Source organism: Periplaneta americana, chromosome 3, assembly GCF_040183065.1.
Source record: "Periplaneta americana isolate PAMFEO1 chromosome 3, P.americana_PAMFEO1_priV1, whole genome shotgun sequence".
NCBI classification, from domain to species: Eukaryota; Metazoa; Arthropoda; class Insecta; order Blattodea; family Blattidae; genus Periplaneta; species Periplaneta americana.
This window is the reverse complement of record NC_091119.1, coordinates 129,676,122-129,695,610: the sequence shown is the minus strand read 5'-3', so window position 1 is coordinate 129,695,610 and position 19,489 is coordinate 129,676,122. Positions and strand designations below refer to the sequence as shown.

Genomic DNA, 19,489 nt, shown 5'->3' with positions numbered 1-19,489 from the left:
TGCAAGAGGCAAGAATGCTCGACAATGCCATACAGCATTACTGGAAGCTTGTGGTAGGGAGAGTTCACCATATCGTACCGTGGCTAGATGGGCACATGCATTTTGCAGTGAGAGGGAAGATGTTCATCAACATCCTATTGTGCTACATGATGGTGTTCACTCTCATATAGCTGCCCCTGTGGTTAATTTACTTACGCAGATGGAACTGGGAAGTTCTAGAACATCCTCCATACTCTGCAGATATGAGTCCATGTGATTTTGACCTTTTCCCGAAAATGGAATTACCACTTAGAGGAGTTCACTTTAGAACCAGACAGGCAGTAGAGCAGTCTGTTCGAAGATTAGTACAAGAAGACATTGTGGATGGCATCCGTCGTCTCCCTGAGATGTGGAGGCGGGTTCTTCATGTTGGAGGAGATTACTTCTGAGCACTGCAACAATGTGACTGTTCCAAAAATGTTTTCTTTATTGTTAATTCAAATATTGCCACTAATTAGTGAATGACCCATGATATGAATAAGCTAATTGAGCATTGGAGATTAGAATTTCATGGAGGAATATTGATCAACAGCCATCGAAATTGAGATACCATGTTCTTTGCTCATTACTAAATTCTTATAACTAGAAGAGAAGAGACAATCTCCAGTGTATCATTTAGAATTTACAACAAGTAGCATGGTCATTTAATTTAGAGATACCTGCAAATAAAACTAAAGTTACAGATTTCATTGGAAAAGACGGTCTCAACAAATGAAATGTACGTTAATAATTCAATTCTTCAGCAAGTTATTTTATTTATTTATTTATTTATTTATTTATTTATTTATTTATTTATTTATTTATTTATTTATTTATTTATTTATTTATTTATTATTATTTAGGCTGTGAAATATCATACATTGAAAACCCTTTCTAGTAGAAAAGCACATTTTGCTTAAATATATATATATAAAAATTGGCAGGACCATTACTAGTATATGGGTGAGGTCTGGTCTATAAAAATATCCTGCAGAAGAATGGATATATATTTACATGGATGGATCTTCCTAGAGCTGAAGTCATATGCCCTCTTTTTTCATTTTACCCGCTGTGGGTATAGACACCATACTTATAATGGAGAGATAATGACAGTCACATAGTCCTGCAGGAACTAATGCATTTTCCATTGAATAAATTCCCTCCCTTCCTCTCTCCCCCTTCCCTCCCCCTTCCTTCCCCCTTCCCTCCCTCTTCCCCTCTATCCATCTCCTCTCCTTCCCTCTCTGTTTCCCCCTCCCTCTCCCCCCTTTCTTTCCCTCCGTCTCTCAAAATCAGTATACCCAGGACCACTTTTTTGGTGTCAGTAATGCTGAAAAAGTATATGTCCGTGGAAGTCTCGAAGTCTTTTTTTCAACATCACAGCACTTTTTCATTGTAGGTACTTCGTATAATGAAATAGTGAAACCAGAGTTTCTAAATAAGCATGAATCATATATTACAAAAAAATATGAGGCTAACGAGTTTATGATTTCTGTAATAAAAATATGAACTTGCATCATTTCATGAAATATAAAATGTTGTACATTGATAAACTTGTTAAGTTTTCAGTGTTCTACAGTACAGACATCTTCACAACATGAGCACTTGCAGTCATGTGTACTATTAGAAATAAATTGTGAATGCAGCCTCCACCATACCACATCTAGCTGATGTATTCAGTAGTCTAAATGTGTAGACTGATGACATCTTCCTGTGAAGATTTTGACAGGAAGTCTGATTCGGGATTTTTTCTTATTCCTCAGAGCTTCTATCGTTACAATGGAATAATTATTGTTATATTTTTAAGCTTGTATTGCTTTGCAGCAATTTTTGGCCGGCATTGCCAGTGGGAGCAGTGATGTTGGGGATGGATCGTATGATGTTCACCTCCCCTGTCTTCTGGCTTGGGCTCTTCCTTATTCCTTTTACTGCTCTAATAGGGGACATAACGTATAAAGTGTGAGTGTTAAGTAATTTCTTAGTGTATCACTTCGTTTAAGAAATCTTAAGATAATTAATGCTTTATGAAGGTTCTTAATAACATACTGAGTGAGTGGATTATCTATGAAATGTGAGTGCAGCTAGTATCGGTTTCCCCCCTCCTCCCCCCCCCCCCATTAATATAAGTTGAACCCTAGATCCTATATGTAACATATATGTTGGGCTTATAGGCTTTGAGGTTAACAACTTTTGTCAGGTTTACTATGCTGCCATCTAGTTGGTACATAAGGAGTCATGTCATAATTCCCATTTGAATTACATTAGCGACTGTGCTGCCATCTCGTGTTCGTTTACGGCGGACAGGTGGCGATCCTGGCGGTCGTTCTCTTCAAAGTGTTGCCGATTTTAACATAGCGAGGAGTTATCTGTTACATATATGATCTAGGGTGGAACTAAGCTTCATCTCAAAAAAAAAAAAAATGAGATTAGAATCAATTTCTCCATCATGCACTTTACTCAAAATCCATTCACAAAAGCTACTCCTAAGTACTGGATCACCCAGTTTAACTTAAGGAACTTCATAGTCTCTCATATGGAAATGTAGGATATTCCTGTTGTTGAGAAAGATGCTGAAGACATTTTTAGGGGGATTTTCCAGCTGGTGGCCATGAACATCCAGAGTTTCTTTTCTGAGCACTGTACATCATATTTTCGTTTATCTTTAACATTTCTCGTTTCACGAAATGTAGTAACCAAATTATGAATCATTGTAAGACCTGGAACTCTAATACCTGGGAATTTCTCATGAAATAATCTCCTGAATGCATGAGTGAATTCAGTACGAACATATGAATCATAAATGAATACTCGTTAAGAAAGAGAATAATCAGGTCCATTTATTTTCCATTTCACCTTTCCTTTCCTAGCAGACCGCATACAATCACAAACAAATACGTGTATTTGGTATTCACTCTCGTAAGAGACTGCTACCGGTACCTAGTTGTTCTGTATATCCCATTAGTCGGGGCTTTATCCATCAGAAATGTCTGCCATACTGGAGTTCCGCCATGCTCACATTTCACATATAATATGCTCCCCTAGTGTTTAGTTAGAATGATTGGTAAATATGCATATTAATACACCTGTTTATATTCATTATATGAAGAATCTGTTGCCAGTGAATATCAAATCTGCAATAAAAACACTCACTAATGACCCTATTGCCATTATTGCTATTCACATATCCTTAAAAATTAATTGCATGCATCCAGACGTACAAAATGGTACTTTTTGGCAAACATTCATGGATAATTTCCTCAGATTTTAATAATGGAATACAGAGTGTCCCAAATTGATGTATACACTCTTTGAAATACTATTTCACAGCAAAGAAATGAGATAGAAATAAGATTTTTGCGGTTTATGATTCAGAAGGTAGTGGAAAACATGGAAACATGTTCATCTATGTATAAACAAACATGGCAGTGTAATTATTGTTCGATGAATGTAAGTGGGTACTGAAGTGTTAATGGAAAGTGGAGAATGTTGTTGAGGTTCACCGACGTTGGAGGGTTGAATTTGGAACACAACCACTAACAAGGTTAACTATCACAAGAATCTGAGACAAGTTTGAAGTCGACAGAATGGTGCAAGATGTGTTGAAAGGATGGTGCGGAAGAAAGAGAAGTTCCACCAATAACGAGAGTGTTGATGCAGTCATACAGGCTTTTGCACAGTTCCCAAAGAAGTCAGTGAGGCAATGTTCTCGTGAGGCAATGAGGATGACCCAGAGATGGATAGGACGAAGAGGAAGTGCTGCAGAGTTCCCAGCTCGATCTCTTGATTTAACCCCTCCAGACTTCTACCTATGAGGAATTCTAAAGGACACAGTGTACGCTATAAAACCACAAACACTGGAGGAACTGAGAGTTCAGATTGAACATGCCTGTAATGATATTCCATTAGCAACAATCCAGTTGGTATGTCGCTCTGTTGTACGTTGTTGTTGGGAGTGTACTGTGGTGGAAGGGGGCCATTTTGAACATGTATAGGATTGAAGGAATACAAATTGCAAAAATCGTATTTCTGTTTCATCTCGTTGCTGAGAAATAGTGTTTCAAAATGTGCATACATCAATTTGGGACACTCTGTATAAGAATACAGTGAAACGAGATATGAGTTAGAGTAGCCTGAGAACTTCACCCTTAAGAACTGTTTATCTACACCTCTGACATCAGAAGGGCAAAGTTAATCAGCTCTGAAACCTTGTTGTGTTTTAAGAGCTTGCTCACAATCACTCTTGGTAGTATTTCCTGTCCTGGATTTGATACCAAGCAACTGATATTTTCTTAAGCTTAATGAATTGCATTCATATACAGGCTGATTCACAAAGTTCTCCCCTGGTTTATGGGGGTGATTCCTGAGATTATTTGGTACAAAAAAATGTAAATAAATTAATGGGATCACATTCATAATTACAGAGTTACAACACATTTTCGAAATGCGTCACAGTGAATGGAACATTAGGTATGTTTGTTGCTATAACTACGTACACATTGTTGATAGTCGCTATTTATTAAGCTGTTATCTCTTGTGTAAGTTACATCACGATATCTTACAAGTTTTTGTCTGAGGAGTATATTGTTATGGTGTTTATTTTAGGTGTGTGTGATAGTAATGTGAAAGCTGCTGCTGTCGAATATCACTGTCATTATCCTAGTCATAGGATTCCGAGTTCCTTAGATTACTACATCTGAACGGGGTGAATGAAAGACGTCGTGTATCAGGTTAAGGTACAAACACGCGAAGAGTTGCTTCAACGCATTCTGGGTGCCGTGGCAACAATAAAGGACAAAGGAGTGAAGCTGCAAAATGCTACATGTGAGGTTTACATCCATGTGGACTGTTGCCTTGAGATTCAGGGAGGCATTTTCGAAAATGTGATTTAAGTCCACTCTAAATGAAACAGCCTGATACATAAACAATCATTGTTTGTATTTTAATTATTTTTTTTGCATTTTTGTTAGTGAAATTCTGAAATAAAATGTTCTTTGTGCCGTTTTCAAATTACTGTATCTCCGTAATTATGAATGCGATCCCATTAATTTATTTACATTTTTTGTTCCAAATAACCTCAGAATCACCTCCATAAACTGGGTTCCATTTATCTTGACCACCCAAAATAACTTTGTATGCAAGTACCAAATGAAATTTTTTTCATAACAAAAGGTGTACGACTGAAAGGGAAAAATAATGCTGATGGGAAAGCAAAATTGTAGCATTATTTTCAATTTTTTTTTATGGTACTATATGTTTATTATTAAGTATTTCAATTAACGTCATCAAGACCTGTTCAAAAATGCATCACAGTGGGTCATTCTAACAAACAGAATGTTATTTGATGCCTTGACGGCATAGTTGGTTTCTGTGCATAGTATGTACAAAGGAAGTGCATGGATAAATATATTATAGAATGCGAAAATTACTGAGTTTCCCATAACACATGCTAGAGGCGCTAATGTATAAATTTATCTTGCTGCCACCTGTTGGGTGGTGGAGAATTTATTACATCCAGCAGAGCACCAAGTAGCGAAAATAGAAACTAATTACTCCATGCATTTAGCAGCGCACCTGGTGACGAAAATGTTAAACTATGCAGAAAGTATTCCCTCCCTCCCTGATCCCTATTCTCAAACTAACCCAATTTAAAATAAAACATTTACATTTTTATTCCTCACAGCATCTTCCGCTAACAATTCTTACCAGAGCCAATAGGAAGATAAAAGAGACGATCTATTTTACACTACCCAATTAAAAACAGGGTGTTTAAAAAATACGGGGCATAATTTCAGGTCTGTATTTCCCACATGTAGACAATCAAAATAGTTCATTACAACATGTGTCCGGAAATGATTTATTTCCAAGTTATGGCCTTCACAACATTGAAATTCACCAGAACGTTTTTCTTTCCGCAGGTCGTTGCTGTCAAAGGAGACATTAAGAGGGCACTCTGACAGTTCATTCCGAGGCGAAGGTTACATTCAGTGTTGTGTAGGCGTTAGACTGTGCGACATGTATTCAAATCAAGATCTGGCAGAGATACACTTCATGGACGGTAAGGCGGACGGTAATGCTGCGCTGGCTCGTCGTTTGTACCAGGAGAGGTACCCACAGCGACAATGTCCAGATCGGAAGACATTTGTACGTCTCCATTACCGTCTGTGCGAGTATGGAAAATTTAACTCTCCTGGTTTGGGAAGGGGACGACCAAGATCTACAACTCCAGAAGTACAGGAGGAGATTCTGGATGCTGTGAACATGACTCCTTCTATCAGCACATGAAGGGTAGCGTTGCAAGTCAGTGTTCCTCATACGACTGTCTGGAGGCTGTTGAAAGAGTATCAATTGTATCCTTATCATTTGCAACGTGTACAGGCGCTGTCACCAGCAGATTACCCTGCACGAGTTAGGTTCTGTCAGTGATTCTTGCAGCAGTGTGGTGTAAATCCGAACTTTCCTGCCTTAGTATTATTTACAGATGAAGCACAGTTCACACGAGATGGCATAACAAATTTCCACAATCAGCATGTATGGGCGTATGAAAACCCACGTGCAACTGTTCCATCTCATCACCAGGTGCGGTTCTCCCTCAACATGTGGGCCGGTATCATTGGTGATCAATTAGTTGGACCTCATGTACTTGTAAACAGACTTATGGGGCAGGCGTACACAAACTTCCTGGAAAACACCATACCTCATGTTTTAGAAGACACTCCACTGATCAATCGTCAACACATTCACTTCTTGCATGATGGCGCTCCTGCACACTTCAGTCGTACAGCTCGCCGGTACTTGGATCGAAGGTTTCCTGATCGATGGATAGGTAGAGGTGGCCCAATTGCTTGGCCTCCACGCTCACCTGATCTGAACCCTCTCGATTTGTACTTGTGGGGCCATTTAAAATCATTGATTTATTCGTCTCCGGTGCCTGATTTGGAATCCCTTCGGAATCGAATTGTGGCATGTTCTGAGGACATACGCAATACTCCTGGAGTTTGGGATCGTGTTCGCAGGTCAGTGAAACATCGATGTGAGGTCTGTATTCAAGCAGGAGGTGGACATTTTGAACATCTTCTGTAATGACAACGACCTGCGGAAAGAAAAACATTCCGGTGAATTTCAATGTTGTGAAGGCCATAACTCGGAAATGAAGCATTTCCGGACACATGTTGTAATGAACTATTTTGATTGTCTACATGTGGGAAATACATACCTGAAATTATGCCCCGTATTTTTAAACACCCTGTATAATCAGACAGAGACAGAAAATAAAGCAAAAGGTTAGATAATTGAGATTGTATTCTTTGAGTATTTAGTGTACAGCGCAATGGAAAAGTCTGCAAAAACTTCTTAGATAGTTCAATTTATTATATTACTATTACTTTGCAATACATTCAACAAAACTATTTTTACAACGTCCATAAACATCACTATTTAACATACCCTGCTTAAACACACTTGTTAGCAAGTTTCTGGCTGCCGTCTTGTCTTCTTGAGCAACGTCTCGAACGAACGGATAAATAGAGAACTCTGGTTAATGTACCCAACACGTAGTTCTGATGTTCACCACCTATGACGTCGGGCACTGATCACCTTATTTGAGCCCCCTGTCGTCAGATGGTGCTGACCGCAGTTTCGCATCCTATTATATATTTATCCATAAAAGTGGTTTGATTTTAAGTTGGTGTAAACAATAGATAGCACATTACAGAAACGTATGATTGTGTAACCCATTTTGTTCCACTGAACATTGATGAGTGAGTGAGTGAGTGAGTGAGTGAGTGAGTGAGTGAGTGAGTGAGTGAGTGAGTGAGTGAGTGAGTGAGTGAGTGATCTGTGCTACATTTGGTTTCATTTGTTTACTGTAAACCAAAGTTACGTGGAATGGGTTACACTAATATATATTATCCTATCGAAAATAAGTTTTTATTTTTTAGTAATAAAGAATCAGGTAACTACACAAACAGATAAGTGCAATTTATAGTCTTTATATGTAGACTTTTCTGTAAATAATATTTCCTACACTCATTTTCAGTTTTCAAGCTGCAAACGCCACACTTTCAACATTGTCTGTTTCTACTGATTGAAATCTCTGAATCATATTCCAGGATACATGCTACAGCATTTAAGTCTGTAACGGAGATGGCTCGAGAAAGTGAAATAAGAAAAGCTGATCCAGGGAAAGTCATTATGAAAGAAACCAAACACTCGTGAGTACTCTTACATGCCTTTATGTTGATTCTAGAGTAGGTGTCCTGACTTAAATATTAGCATTACAATATGTATGAGAGAACTGTCTGATCCCTCCTGTAAATGTGGCCCTGGAAGTTGTGAATTGTGGAGTAAGTTCAGTGTGTGTGATGATACAGTTGTAGCTCCCATTGCCTAACACTATCAGACACAACAGCAACCCTGTCATCCGCTTTAAGCATTATATATGGAAGGAATCTATTATTTTTCAAAATATTGTACATAAAAAACAGAAAACATAAAAAATTAGAATTATGTGTACTGTGTCAAATGTAAAAATTTGTTGCAAAGAATAAGATTATATTGTCTTACACATTCGTTATAATAATAGTAGGATATTGTTTTCTTATTTTTAAATTGTTAGTGATATCTTATGTTTTCAGAGCAAGAGAAATGTGTTCCTTAAACTACATCTTACATATATTTCATGAGTTAACCTTTGTGGTCAAAAGCATACTCTCTTATTGAATAAGAATAACAAAAATTGAAGTAAATCCTCTTTCTACAAAGAGATGTAAATCTGGGGTTCTCATGTCATGTCAGTTCACAGCATTTTAAGGGGTTAGGTACAGCTTACAGCAGTAAAATTTTGGAAATATTCAACATTTTTTTCTTCCATTACTGTATCTTGTATGGTAATGAAAATTATTATGTGTAAAACACTATCTTCTGCTATATGAAAAAAAAAATATTTTTACGATTTAAAAAAATAAATATATATATATATATATATATATATATATATATATATTCTTTTTTCAAAATTCAAAATGATGGCAGTTCACTGTGCAGTGATGAAGCATTTCCCTCGTAACTCAAAAACTATCTAACATTCTATGATGAAATTTTTTGTGTATATTTATGCATTTCATATCTACAATATGATGCAAAATTACTTCTATACCTTTGATAGATTGTCTGAAAAAAAATTAATTAATTTAAAAATGATCAAATATCAGTATTTTCTTCTAACAAAAAATAAAAAAAAAATGATTTATTAAGAAATGTAGTTGAAAGAGCATGATATTGTAAACATGAGTTTCAGCAATAAAATAAAAGAGAGAGAACATGAAAAAGTTAACAGGTTTATGAGTTATGAGAGAAACGCTTCATCACTGCACAGTGAATTGCCACCATTTTGAATTTTGAAAAAAAAAATATAAATCATTTTGTTTAAATCGTAAAAATATTTTTTTTCATATAGCAGGACAGTGTTTTGCACATACCAATTTTCATTATTGTACAAGACACAGTAATGGAGGAAAAAAAATATTGAATATTTCCAAACATTTTATTGCTGTAAGCTGTACCTAACCACTTAAAGGCTTCTGCATATATATATATATATATATATATATATATATATATATATATATATATATATATATATGTGTGTGTGTGTGTATAAATAAGACTTGGCAGCTATTTTTTATTCTCTCACCTACATCTCTCCTAGAGGACCACATGTTTCTGCAGGTGTCACTCTGCAGAAGTCTTTTATAGATTTAAAGAGAAAAGTCTGGAAATTAAATTCAATTGACTGTAGTAGTACCATATTGTGTAACATGATCAACATTTACTTTGTGGAAAGAAACATTACTTTATCAATCACATTACATTAACAGTATTTGTGTATCTGTTGATGTTAATTGTTGGACTATGATTCTTATTCTTAGCAAAGCAAATGCAAACATTTGAGGCAGAAAACATAACTGCAACAAGTTTTCTTCCTTGGACCTTTCTTAGTTACAATAAACATGTGAAAACATGTGAAATACACGTTAAATTTGTTTTTCAAATGTTTAAGATTTAAAAAACACTATTGTTCAATCATATGGTAATGTGATAATATAGTACATCAATTGAAAAATAACCATACAGTTTTTCTTTCACATTATGTAATATATAAACTTGAGAAGTACTCCACATACCTAAACATGGTTGAATTATTGCTTAAACTCTCGTATTCTACTTACACAATAATATTCTACATATTTAGCATTTCAGTTACTGTTTTTAAACATATAATTTCTTCCAATTTAATTATAACAATATTTTTGGATGGGGATAATTTGACGCACAGAGTATATTAATGAAACTATAGAAATATGAATATACACATTAGAAATAGGAGTTACGATGTCTTGTTAAACTGGTATCACCCCTACAGTCCAGCCAACTCCGCAAATTTCCTGCACCTCAGCAGTAGAGTCCATCCAGAGGATTCCATATATCCATCTTGATATGAGTAATCACGAAGTTCAGGCAAGTTCAGTTGTATTTTCCTCACAAAGCAAAATTTAGGAAAGAAATAATGTTAGGAAATTCCACCTTGTAATAACACGATGTTCGTGTCCGTAAGTATGCTATATATGTACTTGAGCCAATATGTGTTCACTGCATTAGTCCGTGTCAGCATTGTGCATGTCATTTGTGACTGCTGCTCACGTTATATATTACGGAACGAAATTCACAGAAACATATATGTCGTTCAAATGATGAGCTCACTTAGCTTTAATAGCAACTATACAGTAAAACCTTGGTACAATATAAAATTTTATTTTAATGAAAGTATAAGTAAAAATTGTATTATCCCTCCTCTCTGTTTTATTATAAATTTGTGTTTTCAGCACATTGAAATTTTATTACAACGAACCATTTCTATTTTACTAACATTTCATGAACTGAGTTATATTAAATTTCACTCTTTAAATAATATTTGCCATATCTGAAGACTCAGCCATCGATGTAAATTATAAGGATTGAATTATTCTTACTCAATTCGTGAAATATTTGCCTTATAAGTTCCATAAAGTTAGTCTTATGGGAATGTGATACATTGCTGTAGTTTTCTGTTGAATTCTGCATCTTTAATAAGCATAAATATGAATTACGGAGAAACAGTTGAATTACTGCAAGGAACTTAGAAGTACTCTAAGGAAGCTTGTCCAGTACTGTCTTTGTTCACCATAAATCACACCTACACTCACCAGCATGAAAAGCAGACGCTTTAGCCATTTAAATGGTGTACCTAATACTAACATTAGGAAAATAATGCGCAATGAAGAATCACTTTGCCAATTTTGTTGACTCTAAAAAAAAAGTCAACATTGATCAACTATTTTTTTAAGATGCATTTTTGTTTTAAATCTATGAAAGTAGACGATGAGCTTTCATGTGATTGTTTATGCTCTACCATCATGTACTGATATATGAATTGTTTATGCTCTACCATCATGTACTGATATATGAATTGAGCATTTGAGCATCATTAAAAACGCGCATTAAACTGCATATATTTATTTCACTACCATTGCTTTTGTTGGTTATGCATAAGTAACATAGCATATGAGAAAGTATGCGCATCATCTTGTACGTCTGGTTTGCTTATGTGAATCTGGACCACTGCTCTGTTCCTGGTGATGTATCACTGTGAATGTAACATGCTATTTTGAAAACGTGATGCATTAACAAAATTATTTTTGTACAGCATGGAAATTTGCTAGTTTTGTGGGTAAGTGAAAAATATGTGGGTAAAAAAAGTCTTAATTCCAAAACATTAATAGTAGGCCTAACAAGAATAATATAAATAAATATAATATATAAAATTCTCAACTATCATTTTAATACTTGCAGAGCTCACAGTGTATTAAAAAAAAATTAGCAGATTCATGCAGGAAGTCCTGGACTGCAGAAATGTAAAGAGTTATAGGAATTTAGCGCCATTCTGAACATTTTATTTGTACTCTTGAAATATAGACATGCTGAAAAGTAATGCCTCGTAATTTTTTATTTGAAAATGGGTCTAGTTATTTGAGTGAAATAAAAAATGGTAACTTTCTACAACTTTATCGTTGATATCTGTATAATTATTTCTCCATATAATCACCCTGGTGATCAACACATTTCTCCCAACAGGACATCAATTTCTTGATACTGTCGATGTAGAATATTTCACTTTGATGGTGGAGCTATAGGCTCACATCAATCTGCACTGAATCTTCAGAATTAATAAACTTTTGAGAACAGATTAAAGTCTGATGGCTCCAAGTCAGTACTGTATGGAGAATGATCAATGACAGTGAAACAAAGACCTATTGTGCACAATGTTTTCGGAATCCAGTTCGTGAATATTGCCTGCTCACACTTGCGTGATATACCACACTTGACTGATAGCTGTTTCTGTGTTATGCAATGATTCCCTCTAATCCTCATTGTTCATTGACACAGTTCTGATGAGCATCAACAGTTTCAGTACACTGCCATTCACTTCGTTCTTTGTCATACACGTTGTGAGTCATACCATTATTTTGTTCATTATAAGCATGAACAGACCAACATCACAAAGTACTGATGTCTACACATTCATCCCCTTAAGCCGCCTTCATTTTCCGATAAATAGCATTCAGAAGAACATTTTCTGCAGTTCGAAATTTTATCGCAGCATGCTGCTTCACATGCATTGACATAGTGTTATTGCATATCACTATGTTTTGAACTATAATTCAGAGCTCTCTAGCAGCAGATGTACGAAACTTGCGTCAATGAAGCAGGAAAGTTTAACTAGTAGAATGCATGATAGCAAGCACTCCAAAATATGTTAACAATGACAGAAAATTAGGAGACATTACTTCCAGCACACCTTCGTATGTTACTCATATTTGACATCATAATACGGTTTTCTCTAACTCTTGTTACTAACAACTAAATAACATTTGGTGAACTAAATTTCACTAAGTATTAATTTAATTCATTTCGAAGCTCAACTAACATTAACTGTGAAATTAATCAAGCATAGAGTGATGACTCCTCCAATACCTACCTAAAGGGCAACGAGATAGAGAAAGACCTAAGCAACTTTGATTAAATCAAGAGCATCTTGAGAATAAGAATAAGTGAACCTAAACCTAAGCTGATGATGATGATGATGATGATGATGATGATGATGATGATGATGATGATGATGATGATGATGATGATGATGACGATGAGGATGAGGTTGACGACGACGATGACTTCAAGCTGAAAACTAAGAGTTATTTGCACAGAACTTTAAATTTTATTTAACATTAGAATGAATAGAATGAATAATTATATCTTTTCAGCACTTAAAGACTAATTAAATAAATTGAACATGATGATGGTGATGATGACGATGACGATGATGATGATGATGATGATGATGATGATGATGAATTAAATAACTAAAATACAGTAAAGTATCAATATACTGAATAATTATGAGTAAGGTACGGATTTTTAGGTCGTTAAAATGTAATTTTAGGTGCCTGAACTAGGCTTAAAAGTGTAGGGAACAGTCTCTAAAGAATCATAAATAGGCTCTAACAAAAATGTTTTCTTTAAAAACATGTTCCAAATCATTAGGAATTCACTTTTAGAATTTAATCATTTTAAATGCTTATACCACAACTACTAAAAGTACAAGAACAACAAATATATAACTAATTATACATAAACTAAACAATTAAATGTGAAAAATAAGTTTTAGACATAAATTCACTACACAAACAAGTCAAATATAATCAATTTTTACCAAGTCTTGTCCGTTAATGTCCATAATTAGCTTCCCAATAAATACTAATACTTTTTCTAAATTTTCAATTCAAAAGCAATGCCGTCTGTCACTCAGCACAAATCTGTATGCTGAAAATGAACGTTCTACATCCACTGAAGTAACAAGAGCGTATTTCAATTTTGACACTAGTTGGACAGGAATGTTACATTTTAAATCCGTGTTCTTTCCTGTTAGGATATCTGAAGCAGTACGCAGGTCCTCCAGTCCTACATTTCTCTGCAGAACTTGCTCCAGTTTATCCCGTAGGCCTACTTCATTTCCAACAGAACCAGGAACACATTTGGAATTTAAAATACAAATTTTCGAAATGAGAATGGGTGTTTTGACCTATTAGAGATAAAACATACTTAATAGGTCAAAATAGGCTTTGTCGTCAAAATAGGCATTTTAGGTGCTATTAAAATACCTATTTTAGGCACAGTTTTATATGAAACGTGTACTTGCAAGTTTTTATGAACTTATCTTTTAGGGATTAAAATAGGTTTTTACCTAAAATCCGAAGTCTAATTATGAGGTACACGAAATCACTTTCTTTCTTCTACAAGCGGCATTTTCTCTAACAGTTCACAAAGAGGAATGAAGAGTTGCGCAGCTAGATAGGCTACTCCACTCCACCCCCAAACTTCTGAGGCACGCAGGATTTCTTACAGAGAAAATCCAGAGACGTTATGAAAATGCCCAACCTCTACTTCTGAAGCATTAGCATGCGAATACAAAGGCAGTTTTTGTCTTGGTTTAGATCTTATTTCATATTACAATATTTTCAGAAATGTTGCTTTAAGTTTTAATTTATTTACAAAATTCATGTTCTCGCTTCTTTCAAGCACATTGAACATAGTTATTCATTTACACGACTGCTGCCAGGATGATAAAAGTCTGATACTATATGACAGATTTAAATATATGAAAGTAAGTATCCACACTCTCTATATGAGAGTAAGTATCCACACAATCGGAAACTTACAGTTACCTCATTTTTCAACCTAGTACCCTTGTTTCTCTGCCAAGTGCCAGACATCCATTTTGCATACAGTATGACTGAAGGAAATGCATATGCATATGAAGTGAAATGGTTATGTTTTCTGCTACCATAACGATGATGAATAACGAAACACTTATTTTATTCACTATACATGCATTTCAACAGCGCAGACACATTAAAGTTAAGCTCTAGAACACAATTCCAAAATTTGTGCCAAGTTTAATATTTTTTAACGTTCCTTACAGCACATCATTTCCACATCGGTAGACGTAGTTTCCCTTTCAATTATTTTCCTAATTGTTCCTCTCTATGTGTTCCCAAAGTTTGGGTTACCACCTCTGGGGCACCATGTATACTAAACTTAAAGTTTTTCTGTTAGACCGCATTTCATCTCAGAGTTTTATGGACTTCCCACTGCCAATAGATTGCACTGATTCTTCTACTTTTTCTTTTTATGAGGTACATTTTGTCCATCACATGCACATTGTACTCTGATTTTCACGAGATTAAGGTATATATGCTCCTTACTGTCCCTTGTCCTTCCATTTAAGTTGATAAAAACTAAATAAGAAAACAATTTGTTTAAACACACACCTCAATAAAATTCTGGAACTTACCACGTAACATTTTATACTATGAAATAAACTGAATTTGCTTAAACAATTTAAAACACTATATATATTTTACCGTTGGTTTGTTTTTAACAGTGAAACTCTTTTGTTTGTATTTTCATTTTTTCTTCATTTAATAAAGCTTTATTATTTGTAATAGGTGTAATAGGTGTGTAGTTTTGGGTGCGTTGGAATGAATTTTATTCATGATTTATTATAGTGATCACATCATTTTGTCAAAGATAATGACGTAGGAAAACCTAATTTAATATAATTATAGTTGGTCGTAGTTTGATTTTCTCACATAAATTTCATTTTTAGGCCTACATATTCAATAATCAGTAATGAGAGAAGCTTGTGACACAGCAACACACAATTTATGTTGTTTCTTTACACCATTATATTTATCATTTAAGCTGTTGCCATGGACTTTATTGTAGTTTTGCTAACTACCACTGCAAATGCTACCTATAATTACATGCAGAAAATGATCTAGTCATTGCTCCTGTGATATGTCCATTCCTTCCGCTCTTTATGACGTTACATACTTTTTTTTTTTATTATTAAATAATTTCTGGACATATTTTCTTTGGACATTATGTTTTCTCTGGCATCCTTATTCCACAGTTTTTTTATTCAAGTAGTCTCCCTTAAAAAAAATCATTAATTGAAGATGTTTCCTTATCATTGCTGTATTTTCTCCTTTGTAATCATAATCATTATTATTATTATTATTATTATTATTATTATTATTATTATTATTATTAATTATTATTATCATCACTGTTGTCATTGTATCATTTCCTTAATACAGTATTTAATAACCTTCACAGCTCAATCTCGACATTAGCTATGTTCGTTACATAACTTACTTGTCACCAATATGAGTCACATAAAAACATGATCAACTAATGAGAAAGTGTTAATAGTTAACATGCAAGAGCTGGGCATATCTTAAAAATTAAAATTATATTGGGTCAGGCTAAGACCCCTTATTTCAGAATCGAGTGGTGAAATGGACACATCTTGTTCCACCTGAGTGGAATCATCGCATTGATATGTTTGTGACAAGTGGTGAATTGAGGAGTCCATATATGTAAAGTCCACGATGCAATTCCATTCTCTGCCAGAAACAGTGAGGTCATACGAATGTGGTAGGTGAATATGGCACATAAATCTGTACCATGTCCTTCGTAAGTTGATTTTTTCTCTCATTAGATAATGGAATTAGTATGTGGTATTGTAGTTAAATGTCATTGTGATTTCACATAACTATAAAAACGCCTTGTAATATATTTCACAATGGTCTCAAAAGTATGGCACATTTTAAACATACATAGAATTAATTGTCAATCACGTTCTATGTTGTGTTTGTCCTGTGAAATCGTCCGAATCACTGTAACAGTTATCATAATTGTAAAATTATTTTTGGGGGAATTTGTATATACGAACCCAAGTATTTACTTCACTGATTTGCATAATGTGAGTAATTTATTTTAGATACTTGTAGAGCCTTCTTAGTTTTACTAATTACAGGAATTTTCATTTACATCGCATAGCATAAACTCTTATCCAGAAATCCATATAGAATCCAGAAATCCATATAGAGTGTTAGTTGGGAGGTCGGAGGGAAAAAGACTTTGGGAAGGCCGAGACTAGACGGGAGAATAATATTAAAATGGATTTAAGAGAGATGGGATATGATGGTAGAGATTTGATTAATCTTGCTTACGATAGGGACCAATGGCGGGCTTATGTGAGGGCAGCAATGAACCTCTGGGTTCTGTAAAAGCCATAAGTAAATGAGTATAAACTCTTATAAAGAACTCAGTAACATAAACATTGTTGGAACTAGATTTTCACTTTGAACTTCCTAATAAGTATTTTCCCATAAACGCAAATGTTTCGTTTGTCTTCTCAAAAAGGTAGCGATTATCTCTGATTCAAAAGTGTCAATGAGTATGGTACCATACCTAGATACTAAAAAGTAGACAGATTTTTCATAATGTAACATTTGGTAATGCAAAACTATTTTCAAAAGAATTCAATGTGCCATTTTTTGAGAGAACTACTTTATTTTCACATACAGTTCATTTTAAAATTTGGAGGAAAATAAATTGTTTATCATAGAAAACAAATTGATAAACAAAATATTAAGTAAAAAAAACGAGAGAATGTTTAAAATCGTCATAACTTCATTGTTTAGTTAATCGGTTTTGTAGAAATTTGTATATTGCTGTTCAATTCGAGTTAAATTAATGTAGGTATTCATTTTGTGAGCACAAGTGGCGTGCTTTATAATCTTAAGTCTTTTGCAGTAATTTATTAAACTAGTCATATAGTTTCAAAGTGGCATGAAATTTTTTTGGAATTTCCGTTTAGTACAAAGAGATTTTCATAATTTATTCTCTATTGTTGTAAAATATAAATATGCTCAGTACGATAATTTAAATGCCTTTTCATATTTAAGTCATTGTAGTTAGATAATTTTGGTATAACAAGTCTCTTGAACTTGGACAAGAAATTGACATTATGTGCCATTTTATGTTACACAGGTGACGTGTAATGAGGAAACAAAATGTAACAAGAAGTGTTCCAATTGGTAAAGCTTCACTGGATTTTACATGCATTGTATCTCTTACATTTACCATGGAAGCTGCTGTTGCAAGAATACATTAACTCCTGGTATTGTTTAAATCACTGTCATAATAATCTTCATAATATTTATTATCAATATTCTTACAAAGTTCTGCTAGTTGTTTAGATATTGAATTTAAACTTCAAACGTTATTTCCATGGTCTGTATATTACTGTAATTATTCCATATATTTTATTAAAGATTGAGCGTTTCTATTTTCTCATTATGAATGTTATTTGTGTTAAAAATTTCTTTGAATTCATTTATGACAACATAGTGATTCATATTCCAATTTTATTCATTACGTAAATTATTTACAACCCAAATAATATTGAACTTGGAAAATAATAATTAATTTAAATTCACAATGAAAAGAACTTCTCTGAATTAGTACAGTGAGTCGAAGCAAACATCCCCTGTGTTTCTGTCGGTCAACCAGTGGCAGGTTCCCTTCTCCCTCCCTATACCTCTGCTGCTTGCATCCATGATTTCATGGTGCTTTGTATATCAATAACATTCGGTTCTCATCCTCATCACTGTAGCTGCTGGATGCGTTGCCCATCTGTGTGATACATCAACACATTGTCGTAAGAAACTATCATTCACACACATCAAGCAATAATAGAACGAATTTCTGTTCGAATGTTTTCTTTAAATTCCTCTAACATTTGAGGATTAGTTGCATACGCTTTTTATTTCTGGGAAACTCTGAAAAATAAAGTCACATGGAGTTAGATCTGGGAATGAGCATGCAATAACCTCTTACCATTAATCCTATGGCCAAATATACAGTATATAAATGTTATTAATGTACATAAGTTTCAATCTGGTAAAGTGCCATGAGTTCGTAGATGCAAACAATGGCAGTAGTGGAGGACCAGCTACTGGTCAGCCGATAGAAACACCAAGAACTTTTGCTGGGACTCATTGTAGTTATCTCTAAAAATAAAACTTTTTCCGAAATTTGTTGTAAGCAGAGACGAAATTGAATGTAGTTCATTCTTACTGTCGGTATTAAAAATAGTTCCCACTGCTCTCTGATGAAATATTTTTACTACTACCTCTACTTGAGGTAACAAGAATTTCCTTTTAAAAAAAAGTAATAATTGTGCATAAATATGACAACTAGAGCTCGCAGTGGTAATAATTTTTATAAGCTGTTACAAAATGTCAGACTAGTTTAAGACGAAAGCTAAAAAGGTAACCTTTTCAGTTGCAGAACAACATTTCCCATTAACTCTTTGCATATGTCATAGTTACATATCATTTCATGAAGCATGACAACTGGTATAGGCCTATATAGAAGTCACAGCCTCTTTCAACATAACTTCATTGAGCTGCCTTCTCACTCTCTTCCTATCCTGTGCCAGTAAATAAATATGATATACATACAA

General features: G+C 34.4%; 1 protein-coding gene across 18 annotated transcripts in view; it reads left to right on the top strand.

Annotated features, from left to right (window-relative positions):
- The window catches only part of ATP8A (ATPase phospholipid transporting 8A1), a 415,740-nt gene that overhangs the window by 356,748 nt on the left and 39,503 nt on the right, over window positions 1-19,489 (top strand). For 13 of the 18 annotated variants that reach the window (XM_069821593.1, XM_069821584.1, XM_069821594.1 and 10 more), the window contains 2 exons: window positions 1,843-1,977; window positions 8,127-8,228. In XM_069821593.1, the coding sequence (XP_069677694.1) occupies window positions 1,843-1,977; window positions 8,127-8,228 (237 nt within the window). Of the gene's footprint in view, window positions 1-1,842; window positions 1,978-8,126; window positions 8,229-10,438; window positions 10,532-16,438; window positions 16,612-18,012; window positions 18,143-19,489 lie in introns of those variants that run through there. The other 5 variants (XM_069821599.1, XM_069821600.1, XR_011331402.1 and 2 more) reach the window with 4 other exon arrangements.